The sequence below is a fragment of the Festucalex cinctus genome, chromosome 11 (assembly GCF_051991245.1).
Source record: "Festucalex cinctus isolate MCC-2025b chromosome 11, RoL_Fcin_1.0, whole genome shotgun sequence".
Lineage (NCBI taxonomy): Eukaryota > Metazoa > Chordata > Actinopteri > Syngnathiformes > Syngnathidae > Festucalex > Festucalex cinctus.
The window spans coordinates 1,612,147-1,626,406 of NC_135421.1; the positions used below are offsets into that span (position 1 = coordinate 1,612,147).

At 39.8% G+C, this 14,260-nt stretch overlaps 1 protein-coding gene across 3 annotated transcripts in view; it reads left to right on the forward strand.

Moving 5' to 3' along the window:
- The first annotated feature begins 1,686 nt into the window (after positions 1–1,686).
- Positions 1,687–14,260, forward strand: part of rrp1 (ribosomal RNA processing 1) — a 160,494-nt gene continuing 147,920 nt past the window's right edge. For 2 of the 3 annotated variants that reach the window (XM_077537131.1, XM_077537133.1), the window contains exon 1: positions 1,689–1,961. In XM_077537131.1, coding sequence (XP_077393257.1) covers positions 1,835–1,961 — 127 coding nt within the window. In that variant the 5' untranslated portion in view covers positions 1,689–1,834. Of the gene's footprint in view, positions 1,962–14,260 lie in introns of all 3 variants that reach the window. The other variant, XM_077537132.1, reaches the window with a different exon arrangement.

Sequence of the window (14,260 nt, forward strand, 5' to 3'; positions counted from 1 at the left end):
AAGCGGTCAAGAAAATGGATGGATGGATGGATGGATGTCTTTAGATATTCAGTGTCTTCAATACACAAAAATCTCTTTGAGGGGCATCCCATGTGATGCTATTTCATGATACCATGTGTCAAGCCATCTTAAGATGTGCATGTCTTAAGACAAAGGAAATGTGTCTCAAGATGTCTTGAAGACATTATCTGTTTGAGTCATCCCATGTTCTGCTTCTGTCATGATACCATGTCTTAAGACATCTCAAGATGTACATGGAAATATGCCTTAAGATGTCTTAAGGTATTCAGTGTCTTCAAGACACAAAAATCTATTTGGGGGCATGCCATCTGCTGTTCTGTCAAGGAATGGTGTCTTCAAATGTTTGCCGTAAGACATCTTGATGGACCAAAATGTCTTGAGATATCTTTATTTTGCTGATTAAGACATCTTAAGACGTCTTGTGACACGTTTGATGGCTGAGTATGAAGAACGAATTGCCTAGTACCTGACGATTCGATCTGTATCACGATTCATAGGTCACAATTCGATACGATACCGATTAATCCCGATATTAATTTACAAGTCGATTGTTGCGATTTTGTTACTCAAATTTAGAAAATACCATTCAGTAAACTTGTACATGTACACTGTATGATTTGTATGAAAATGTATTATTTATTGATCTGAAACTTCAGTTTTATAACTGTGAGCCACTGTATTTAAAAAACAGGTTGTAACCTTTTTCATGTTAGAACAGCATTGAAATAAAATATCAAGGCTTAATGTTCCATTAATATAACATTCTTCCATGTGTGAAAGTTAGATGTTTTGTTGAATATCAAAAATGGATCTTAAAAAATCGATTCGGCTGCCTATTGAATCGATTCGAGAATTGCGTGCTGTAGTTTCGCGATATATTGCCGAATTGATTTTTTTTAACACCCCTACTTTCTACTAAACCATACATTATATCTTATTGGAACGCTCTACAAAGGAATATACCGTGCACTAAATTCTGGTTGTTGCCTCGTAGATTTTTCATTACTAACAAAATTAAGAGAGGTTTTCTTTAAAATTTTACATAAAATTTACCCTGTAAAGCATTTCATGAAAAAAAATAAAAAATGATATTGACACAAGGTGTTCCTTTTGTTTAGCTTAATTTGTTTAGCTTTTCTGGCATTGTGAACTCACTAAAAAACTATGGAAGGATCTAGTAAGATTTATTTGTAGTAATGTTGTTGAAAATTTTGTTTTGTTTTATGAGCATGTTGTTTTTGGTTATTTTGTAAAGAGTGGTAAATATGATAAAGACATTGTCTTTGTGGTAAATTTGCTAATTATATTAGCAAAGTTCTACTTACACAAATGGGACTCACAAACCACTTTTTCCTTTATTTTCTGAAGACTTTCAGTTATATATGCAATCAATGAGTTGCTGCCAGAATAAAAAGGCTGCAAGGACTTTGAATGTATGTGCGAAATTCGAGTTATATGGTTAAAAAGTGACATTTTAATTTTAATATGTTTTTTTTTTTTTTAAATTGTTGTACTAATCGTCTGTTGATATTTATTGTAAGTTAGCAACAGTTGGTTCAATAAAGTATAATAAAAAAAAAAAAAAAAAAAAAAAAACAATGACCATAAAGTGAATGAGAGAGGCGGAGCGACGTGACTGTGGAAAGATGGCCGCCAGTGCGGACGTTCGTTTCTATTGGCCAGTAGCGCAGATCAGATATCTAGTTTTATTTACTATCTATGGTCATGGGGCAAAGTAAGGCTGTGACGCCATCTGAGTGCGACAGATTTACAGACTGTGCGACAGTGAAGCTCCACGTGAATTGCTGTAAAAATGGCTGCGCTTCAAGATCCAGAAATTCAGTTGGCACAAAAGTTAGCCTCAAACGAAAAGCCTATCCGAACAAAGGCACTTAAAAAGTTGAAGAAGTATATAAATGTCAGATCACAGAAAGCGACAGGTAAGCAACCCTCCTTTACCGATCTAACATACGTATTTGTAAACGTCCTCGGAGCAGTCAAAGGAATACGAATTATGCTGCGCCTACACGAATCGACTTTCACAGTAAGTGAAAAGCCTTGAGTAAGTTTTCATAAGCATTTACTAGTTTGGAACGTTGCATGTCACGGTAAGGACACTTTGCTGTGCTCCAGCTCTCTTATGCATCGATAAGTTCCATCATTCTGCACAAAGTTAGGCAAAGCTAAGGGTTTGACTAATTTATATTGTCGACATCAACAACGTCTTGTTGACAGTTCTAATTTTATTTTGAATAGTTGGAATTTTTATTTTACAACCACTCCAATTGACGGTGTCCCTAAGTCACCTCATTTCAAGATATCTACATGCCCCTTTAAAAATGCCTTAAATCGAGTTTTAATTAGGCCAAATGTCCTTATAGATATATGTTGCTAGAGTTATGATTACAAATTGTTTTTTTTTTTTGTCGTGACCAGCAACTCACCACATAGGCTAGATACACGTCATCGTTTGTTGTACTCATTGCACAATATTGCTTTTATTGTCCAAAGAGGCTATCAAAAATAAATAAAAGGAAAAAAAATAAAAAGTGCCGGGACGTAAATTTGGATAGGTCTGATGCTAGTGAACATTTTGAGTGGTGGAAGGTAAAAGAATATTCATAAATGACTTGGTTATCACACAATTAGTTTACCAATTTTGTACAAAATACTGTATGTGGGGTATTTATTTATTTGTTTGTTTATTTATTTTGCCTCAAAGGCTAGGTGGCGCTGTATTTGTAACTGAATGTTGTCATATGGATAGCTTCATGCCTTGACTATAAACATACATGTCAAGTTTGGGATTTTTTTGGAGCATGTACCGGGGAGTTAAGCATGTAGGAGAAGGGGGCAAAAGTATGCCCCCTGTAAATGTGCAAAAATCAGCAAAAATTGGAGACGAGACCCTTTTTGTAGGTCTTGGGCTCTCTCATACATCTAAAAATGTTCATAGATCTTGCTTAAACGCACAACCGGGGCTGCTTCGTTAAAAATTCCTTCGGGGTGCGTCATTTTTATAAATATCGCACAAAAATATTGCTCATTTTGCCAGGCCAGATGTGTGTGTAAAGTTTAAGGAGTTTCTGCACCAGTTAAGGCCCTCAAAATTGGCGTTTTCTTCTTGGCGAACAGCGCTTAGCCATGCCCACAGTGATTCGCGAAAACTCACAAACTTCGTGTTGTGACATCATGTAGGCCGAAACCCTCATATGAGCAAATATGAGTTAGGTCCAATTAATGTGGTTAGAGAAAAACGTTGAAGAAAAATCGTAAGAAAAAAAATTGCCAGTAAGTGGCGCTATCAGTAAGATGAAATATAAATTCGTAGATGCCTTAATGGCTGGACTTTAATCAAATGTGTGAAATTTTGAAAAGATAGGATCATCTGGGTCAAGTTAAAGCAGCTTTTATTGTCAAGAAAAAACAGACTTTGCGGCACCATAACGACCTTTGGCGAAAAGTTACAATATTCGGCGTGGGACATGATCAACATCTTAAAGTCGCCATACATGATAACAGAAAAATGGCTCCATAGCGCCCCCTATACACATGTTTAACGGATCCCTGTCCCGCTAAGATTGTCCTACGGCTACGAAATTTGTGTGGTACCTATAACACATTCAGATGAACAAAAACCTCTTTGATAGATGTACCCTAAAATAGACAGGAAGTGATATGCATGCTTTATGGTCATGTACTCCAGTGCTGTATTTCTGGACTAAAATCTTGGAAAAGCTCGCTGATATATTAAACTGTAGGCTTCCTTTATCTCCAAGATTGTGTTTACTAGGTGACTTAACAATAATTGAGCTACCATGTAAACAATCTCAATCTATACTTATAGCCCTTACTATTGCTAAAAAAATAATCCTTGTTAATTGGAAAAATAAACAATCTCTAAATATCGACCACTGGTTAAACCTACTAATAAATTATATCTCAATGGAAATAATCTCTGCCATAAATAAAAATTAAGTATCAAGATTTAAACAAATATGGTCTATGAACATAGAATATTTTAATCTTAATTTGGCAACTTAATCCTGCCTAGATTCTGCCTGTTAACGAGAGCCACCACATTGTTACAACTTCTGTTTTCGCTGCTTCTGTATTTGGTATTTTGTAACTTATTGTTTTTATTTTTAGATAGTCAGGAACCTAGTTGCTCCTAGTGGGCTCGAGTACACCACACTATACGACACTATACTTACTAACTCCTTAAGATTTATTTCTAGTGGACACTCAGCATCAACACTTGGTGTTACTGCATGCTAGTTAGTCAATTTTCTTGACGCTGTCCCCCGTGGTCGGGCGGGGGTGGCTCTGCCCACCCGTTGTCTGCTCGGTGGCTGTTGCGTCTTGGCCGCTCCCTGGGCCCCCTGTGGGGTGCTGTGTTGGGGTGCTTTCCCTGGTGCCCGGGGTGGTGCCGTCCCGGCGCGGGCCCCGCCGCGGGCCCCGCCGCCGGGCACGGAGCAGCGGGCGGGTGGGCCTCTGGTGGGCCCCGTGGCCCCCCCCCCCCCCCCCCCCCCCCCCCCCTCGCCTCTCCCTCCTCGCCTCCCCCTGCCCGTCCTCCTCTGCCTCCCGGTCCCTTTTCCCTTGTCGCACTTCAATGCACTTCTGGGGCTGGGGACCGGTGGGGAGCTCTGGGGGCCCGCCGGGCCTCGTTCTGCGGCGTTCGGCTCGGGGGTGTGGGCCGGGGCTGGGGCGGGGGTGTTCCGGGCGTCTGAGTCGGCTCGCCTGCGGCGTGTCTGCTCGGGTGGCGTGGGGGTGGCCTTGGTGCTGCCGCGGCCTGGGGGATTCCGGGGGGGGGGGCGGTGCTCGCTTTGCAGGGCCGCGATTGACGGCTTCTTTCTTTGCTGGGCGGTCCTTATACATGCCAGATCCATCACACCAGCATCTACTGAAACTCAAACAGAATTCGCCTCTCCCTCCCACAGCCCGTTGAATCAGTGGGTGCTGGTGTCTGTGGATCTCCCTTTGCTTTATCTATCCTTCCCTCCTTCCTCTCTTTAGTTTTTCCTCTGGTCACTTGAGATGTCCTCAATTTATTGGAAGTTTGAGGTTTCTGGGGTTGGCATAAGACTGGTTTTGTAACCCCGCAGGAGGGGTTTGGTTGGTGCTGGATTTCACTTTGATGGATTGGATGTACCTATTTCTATGGATCTCACTCTGCCTCATCGATCCTTCCCTCCTTCCTCGCTTTAGTTTTTCCTCTGGTCTCTTGAGTTCTCCTTAATTTGTTGGAGTTGAGAGGCTTCTGGGGTTAGCGTAAGACTTTGATTTTGTAACCATGGGGAAGGCAGGAAGTATTTGGTCGGTGCTGAATTTCACTTTGATTTATCCTCTATATCTTTTCTGACCTTTTCTCTGGTCTCCTGACCATTTGAACCTCATGACTCTGGCGAGACTCTGAAGTACCTGGTTAAGGTGAAGGGTCATGGGATTTTTACAAGGTTTTAGGTGAATTAATGAGTATAAATTTATACGTATTTGCACGCACACACGCACGCACACATACACACACAAAAAAAAGGAAGTGAGGTATGAGTATTTAAATGTCCAATTTTGGCCCATTTTTGCACATTTACAGTGGTCATACTTTTGCCCCCTTCTCCTACACGGTTAACCCGATGGACTTCAAACTTGGGCTGTACCATCTCAACACCTGGGACAACATCATAATAAAAAATATAAAGTTTTTGACATACTATATGACGGGCGCGAGGCATCAAATTTAGAGTTTCAAAACTCTTACTAAACGTACTATTGCCGGTTGTACGTTTAACCTAGACCTACGAAAATTGGTACACATATGTAACAGACTATGACCTACTAAAAAGTCTGTTGGTACCATATGCTAAACCTAACATGAAGTCCGCCATTTTAATTTACTTTGGAACGTTTTGCCATTTTGCTTGGCCATTTCATTGGGGACTTATTTTAATGAACTCCTCCTACACAGTTTATCCGATCATCTTAAAACTTGGTGTGATTCATCTTAAGATGTTGAAGATGAAAAGTTATTGAAAGCTTTTTATTTCGTAGCACGCTGTTGTCGTGGCATGCACTGTTTGCAAAGGAAAAAAAATCCTTCTTAATGAAGCATTCCCAGTTGTATGAAGCAGCTAGAGCTACAAAAATTTGTAGACATATGTAACAGCCCACGATGTTAAAAAAAAAAGTCTCTTGGTGCCATGTGCTAAACCCAACAGGAAGTCCCCCAGGGGCCGGGCATCACATTTTGAGCTAAAAAGCTCCTCTTTAAGGAAGCATTCCTGGTTGTACGTTTCATAGCCATGCATTGTTTGCCAAGTAAAATGCTGCTTTTTTAGGGCCCGAGCAGCGACCGCTGCGAGGTCCCTATTGTTTTTGTAAAAATTATTATTATTATTATTAGGGCCCGAGCAGCGACCGCTGCGAGGTCCCTATTGTTTTTGTAAAAATTATTATTATTATTATTATTATTATTATTATTATTATTATTAGGGCCCGAGCAGCGACCGCTGCGAGGTCCCTATTGTTTTTGTAAAAATTATTATTATTATTATTATTATTATTATTATTATTATTAGGGCCCGAGCAGCTACCGCTGCGAGGTCCCTATTGTTTTTCGATCGGATTATTATTATTATTATTATTATTCTTCTTCTTCTTCTTCTTCTTCTTCTTCTCCGTAAACGATCGCGATTTTGGGTACCTAAACATTCACGAAAACTCACCGAACTTTGCACACTCCTCAGGCCCGGCGAAAAATTTGATATTATGAAGTCGTCATAACAACGCGACTCTATAGCGCCCCCTAGCGTAGAAAAATAAAAACCAAGCCTGGCACGTTTGAGCTAGAGCAACGAAAATTGGCAGGCACGTGTAGCACCCCGAGACGCACAAAAAAGTCTATTGGGACCATGTAGCTAAAATGTACAGGAAATGAGCTATGAATTTTTTTATGTCCAATTTTGGCCTATTTTGGCACATTCACTGTGGTCATGCTTTTTCCCCCTCTGCAAACATTTTTCATCCAATTCACATCAAACTTGGCATTTATCATCTCAAGACCTGAGAGAACAACTGGGCAAAAAGTCTTGCCTTTTCGAAATACTATATGATGGGGGCGGGGCATCAAATATTGTCTTTAAAATTTCATTTGTCCAGAAAGAGCAAATGCTTAATAACTCCCATGTTCAAGCTCCAAAAAATCTCAAACTTCTCAGGCAACGTAATAGTCACGGCCTGAAAACATCTATATGATAAAATTCAGTTATACATATAGCGCCACCTAGTGGTGACAATAAATGTCATACTTTACGTTTTTAGCTACTGCGCTGAGCCCGTTGAAGGGATCCAGTTGAAAGTTGGTCAGAAAAGCCTTAAGATGTTGATCATGCCCCACACCGAATATTGTAACTTTTCGCCAAAGGGCGTGGCCGCTACGGTGCCGCAAAGTCTGAAGATTTTTCGTGACAATAAAAGCTGCATGAACTTGACCGAGATGATCCTATCTTCTCAAAATTTCACACATTTGATGAGAGTCCAGCCCTAAAGACATCTACGAACTTATATTTCATCTTACTGATAGCGCCACCTAGTGGCAATTTTTTTTCTTACGAATTTTCTTGTACATTTTTTCTCCAAACACGTTACCTGGACCAACCTCATATTTGCTCAGATGAGGGTTTCGGCCTTCATGATGTCACAACACGAAGTTTGTGAGTTTTCGCGAATCGCTGTGGGCGTGGCTAAGCACTGTTCGCCAAGAAAACAACGCCAGTTTTGAGGGTCTAAACATGCGCAGAAACTCATGAAACTTGGCACACACATCTGGCCTGGTAAAATGAACAATATTTTATTGTTGATTGTGCTATTTTTAAAAAAATGACTCAATAGCGCCCCCTCGAAATTTTTAACGAAGCAGCCCCGGTTGTACGTTTAAGCAAGAACGACGAATATTTTTAGGTGTATGAGGGAGCCCAAGACCTACAAAAAAGTCTCTTGTACCCATATGCTAAAATGAACAGGAAGTGAGCTACGAATTTTTGAATGTCCCATTTTTGACGATTTTTGCACATTTTCAGGGGGCATACTTTTGCCCACTTCTCCTACACGTTTTATCCGACTGACTTATGACTTGACCTGGACCATGCCAAGACCTGAGCCAACAACAGACGGAAAAATCTTGACTTTCGGAAATACTATATGGTGAGGGCGGGGCATCAAAATTTGTGTTTCGCACTGAAAAAGGATATGCTTAATAACTCCCCGGTACATGCTCCAAAAAATCCCAAACTTGACATGTATGTTTATCGTCAAGGCCTGAAGGTATCTCTATGACAACATTCAGTTATATATGCAGCGCCACCTAGCCCTTGAGGCATGAAAAAAAAATACCCCACATACGGTATTTTGTACAAAAAATGTACACTCATTCTAAGTGTGATAACTAAGTCATTTATGAATATTTTTTTAGTTTCCACCACTCAAAATGTTCACTGGCATCAGACTTATCCAAACATATATATATTTTTATTTATTTTTGATAGCCTCTATGGACATTAAAAGCAATATCGTGAATGAAGGATATGCTTAATAACTCCACGGTACATGCTACAAAAAAAAATCCCACACTTGACATGTATGCTTATAATCAAGGCCTGAAGGTATCTCTATGACAACATTCAGTTATAAATACAGCGCCACCTAGCCCTTGAGGCTTATATAAAAATAAAAAAAAATACCCCACAAACGGTATTTTGTACAAAAAATGTACACTCATTCTAAGTGTGATAACTAAGTCATTTATGAATATTCTTTTAGTTTCCACCACTCAAATTGTTCACTGGCTTCACACCGATCCAAACGTATGTACGTTTCCATTTTGTTTTATTCATTTTTGATTGCCCCTTTGGACAATAAAAGTAACATTGTGCAATGAGTACAACGAGCGATGATGTGTATATACACTTTTACAAAAAAATACCAATCAGGGCAACTCATTGCCTAAAAATAAAAAAGGACGCTGATTTTTGCAGGTCTTAACAATCACCAAAACCCGTTGAGCTTGACACACACACTGGCAAAAAAAAATTCTACATGTAAACGTTTATTATGCCATTTTCAAAGAAATTTTGCTTCCAATATGCCAGTACCCCAACGTGCCAGTACCCCAACGTGCAAGTACCCCAACGTGCAAGGACCCCAACGTGGCCCGGGCTGCGAGGGCCCTTTATAGCTGCTCGCAGCTCTAGTTATTATTATTCTTCTTCTTCTTCTTCTTTATTCTCCGCAAACAATCGCGATTTTGGGTACCTAAATATTCACGAAAACTCACCAAACTTTGCACACTCCTCAGGTCCGGCGAAAAATTTGATATTATGAAGTCGTTATAACAACGCGGCTCTATAGCGCCCCCTAGCGTAGAAAAATAAAAACCAAGCCCGACACGTTTGAGCTAGAGCAACGAAAATTGGCAGGCACGTGGAGCACCCCGAGACGCACAAAAAAGTCTATTGGGACCATGTAGCTAAAATGTACAGGAAGTGAGCTATGAATTTTTTAATGTCCAATTTTGGCCTATTTTGGCACATTCACTGTGGTCATGCTTTTTCCCCCTTTGCAAACATTTTTCATCCAATTGACTTCAAACTTGGCATTTATCATCTCAAGACCTAAGAGAACAGCTGGGCAAAACATCTTGCCTTTTCGAAATACTATACGACGGGGGCGGAGCATCAAATATTGCCTTTAAAATTTCATTTGTCCAGAAAGAGCAAATGCTTAATAACTCCCATGTTGAAGCTCCAAAAAATCTCAAACTTCTCAGGCAACGTAATAGTCACAGCCTGAAAACATCTATATGACAAAATTCAGTTATACATATAGCGCCACCTAGTGGTTACAATAAATGTCATACTTTACGTTTTTAGCTACTGTGCTGAGCTTGTTGAAGGGATCCATTTGAAAATTGGTCAGAAAAGCCTTAAGATGTTGATCATGCCCCACACCGAATATTGTAACTTTTCATCAAAGGGCGTGGCCGCTACGGTGACGCAAAATCTGAAGATTTTTCGTGAAAATAAAAGCTGCATTAACTTGACCGAGATGATCCTATCTTCTCAAAATTTCACACATTTGATGAGAGTCCAGCTCTAAAGACATCTACTAACTTACATTTCATCTAACTGATAGCGCCACCTAGTGGCAATTTTTCTTCTTACGAATTTTCTTCTACGTTTTTCTCCAAACACGTTAACTGGACCTACCTCATATTTGCTCAGAGGAGGGTTTCGGCCTTCATGATGTCACAACACGAAGTTTGTGAGTTTTCGCGAATTGCTGTAGGCGTGGCTAAGCGCTGTTCGCCAAGAAAACAACGCCAGTTTTGAGGGTCTAAACATGCACAGAAACTCCTGAAACTTGGCACACACATCTGGCCTGGTAAAATGAGCAATATTTTATTGTTGATTGTGCTATTTTTACAAAAATGACTCAATAGCGCCCCCTCGAAATTTTTAACGAAGCAGCCCCGGTTGTACGTTTAAGCAAAAACGCCGAATATTTTTAGGTGTATGAGGGAGCCCAAGACCTACAAAAACGTCTCTTGTACCCATATGCTAAAATGAACAGGAAGTGAGCTACGAATTTTTGAATGTCCCATTTTTGACGATTTTTGCACATTCACAGGGGGCAGACTTTTGCCCACTTCTCCTACACGTTTCATCCGACTGAGTTAAGACTTGGCCTGGACCATGTCAAGACCTGAGCCAACGACAGGGGGAAAATTTTTGACTTTTCGAAATACTATATGATGAGGGCGGGGCATCAAAATTTGTGTTTCACAATGAAAAAGGATATGCTTGATAACTCCCCGGTACATGCTCCAAAAAATCCCAAACTTGACATGTATGTTTATCGTCAAGGCCTGAAGTTATCTCTATGACAACATTCAGTTATATATGCAGCGCCACCTAGCCCTTGAGGCATGAAAAAAAAATACCCCACATACGGTATTTTGTACAAAAAATGTACACTCATTCTAAGTGTGATAACTAAGTCATTTATGAATATTTTTTTAGTTTCCACCACTCAAAATGTTCACTGGCATCAGACTTATCCAAACATATATATATTTTTATTTATTTTTGATAGCCTCTATGGACATTAAAAGCAATATCGTGAATGAAGGATATGCTTAATAACTCCACGGTACATGCTCCAAAAAAAAATCCCACACTTGACATGTATGCTTATAATCAAGGCCTGAAGGTATCTCTATGACAACATTCAGTTATAAATACAGCGCCACCTAGCCCTTGAGGCTTATATAAAAAAAAATAAAAATACCCCACATACGGTATTTTGTACAAAAAATGTACACTCATTCTAAGTGTGATAACTAAGTCATTTATGAATATTCTTTTAGTTTCCACCACTCAAAATGTTCACTGGCATCAGACTTATCCAAACATACATATTTTTGTTATTTAGTTTTATGTATTTTTGATAGCCTCTATGGACATTAAAAGCAATATCGTGAATGAAGGCTATGCTTAATAAATCCACGGTACATGCTCAAAAAAAAAATCCCACACTTGACATGTATGCTTATAATCAAGGCCTGAAGGTATCTCTATGACAACATTCAGTTATAAATACAGCGCCACCTAGCCCTTGAGGCTTATATAAAAAAAAAAAAAAAATACCCCACATACGGTATTTTGTACAAAAAATGTACACTCATTCTAAGTGTGATAACTAAGTCATTTATGAATATTCTTTTAGTTTCCACCACTCAAATTGTTCACTGGCTTCACACCGATCCAAACGTATGTACGTTTCCATTTCGTTTTATTCATTTTTGATTGCCCCTTTGGACAATAAAAGTAACATTGTGCAATGAGTACAACGAGCGATGATGTGTATATACACTTTTACAAAAAAATACCAATCAGGGCAACTCATTGCCTAATAATAAAAAAGGACGCTGATTTTTGCAGGTCTTAACAATCACCAAAACCCGTTGAGCTTGATACACACACTGGCAAAAAAATATTCTACATGTAAACGTTTATTATGCCATTTTCAAAGAAATTTTGCTTCCAATATGCCAGTACCCGAATGTGCCAGTACCCCAACGTGCAAGTACCCCAACGTGCAAGGACCCCAACGTGGCCCGGGCTGCGAGGGCCCTTTATAGCTGCTCGCAGCTCTAGTTATTATTATTCTTCTTTATTCTCCGCAAACGATCGCGATTTTGGGTACCTAAACATTCACGAAAACTCACCGAACTTTGCAGACTCCTCAGGCCCGGCGAAAAATTTGATATTATTAAGTCGTCATAACAATGCGACTCGATAGCGCCCCCTAGCGTAGAAAAATAAAAACCAAGCCCGGCACGTTTGAGCTAGAGCAACAAAAATTGGCAGGCACGTGTAGCACCCCGAGACGCACAAAAAAGTCTATTGGGACCATGTAGCTAAAATGTACAGGAAGTGAGCTATGAATTTTTTTATGTCCAATTTTGGCCTATTTTGGCACATTCACTGTGGTCATGCTTTTTCCCCCTTTGCAAACATTTTTCATCCAATTGACTTCAAACTTGGCATTTATCATCTCAAGACCTGAGAGAACAACTGGGCAAAACATCTTGCCTTTTTGAAATACTATATGACGGGGGCGGGGCATCAAATATTGCCTTTAAAATTTCATTTGTCCAGAAAGAGCAAATGCTTAATAACTCCCATGTTCAAGCTCCAAAAAATCTCAAACTTCTCAGGCAACGTAATAGTCACGGCCTGAAAACATCTATATGATAAAATTCAGTTATACATATAGCGCCACCTAGTGGTTACAATAAATGTCGTACTTTACGTTTTTAGCTACTGTGCTGAGCTCGTTGAAGGGATCCATTTGAAAATTGGTCAGAAAAGCCTTAAGATGTTGATCATGCCCCACACCGAATATTGTAACTTTTCGCCAAAGGGCGTGGCCGCTACGGTGACGCAAAGTCTGAAGATTTTTCGTGAAAATAAAAGCTGCATTAACTTGACCGAGATGATCCTATCTTCTCAAAATTTCACACATTTGATGAGAGTCCAGCCCTAAAGACATCTACTGACTTATATTTCATCTAACTGATAGCGCCACCTAGTGGCAATTTTTTTTCTTACGAATTTTCTTCTACGTTTTTCTCCAAACACGTTAACTGGACCTACCTCATAATTGCTCAGATGAGGGTTTCGGCCTTCATGATGTCACAACACGAAGTTTGTGAGTTTTCGCGAATTGCTGTAGGCGTGGCTAAGCGCTGTTCGCCAAGAAAACAACGCCAGTTTTGAGGGTCTAAACATGCACAGAAACTCCTGAAACTTGGCACACACATCTGGCCTGGTAAAATGAGCAATATTTTATTGTTGATTGTGCTATTTTTACAAAAATGACTCAATAGCGCCCCCTCGAAATTTTTAACGAAGCAGCCCCGGTTGTACGTTTAAGCAAGAATGACGAATATTTTTAGGTGTATGAGGGAGCCCAAGACCTACAAAAAAGTCTCTTGTACCCATATGCTAAAATGAACAGGAAGTGAGCTACGAATTTTTGAATGTCCCATTTTTGACGATTTTTGCATATTCACAGGGGGCAGACTTTTGCCCACTTCTCCTACAGGTTTCATCCGACTGAGTTAAGACTTGGCCTGGACCATGTCAAGACCTGAGCCAACGACAGGGGGAAAAATCTTGACTTTTCGAAATACTATATGATGAGGGCGGGGCATCAAAATTTGTGTTTCGCAATGTAAAAGGATATGCTTGATAACTCCCCGGGACATGCTCCAAAAAATCCCAAACTTGACATGTATGTTTATCGTCAAGGCCTGAAGTTATCTCTATGACAACATTCAGTTATATATGCAGCGCCACCTAGCCCTTGAGGCATGAAAAAAAAATACCCCACATACGGTATTTTGTACAAAAAATGTACACTCATTCTAAGTGTGATAACTAAGTCATTTATGAATATTCTTTTAGTTTCCACCACTCAAATTGTTCACTGGCTTCACACCGATCCAAACGTATGTACGTTTCCATTTTGTTTTATTCATTTTTGATTGCCCCTTTAGACAATAAAAGTAACATTGTGCAATGAGTACAACGAGCGATGATGTGTATATACACTTTTACAAAAAAATACCAATCAGGGCAACTCATTGCCTAAAAATAAAAAAGGACGCTGATTTTTGCAG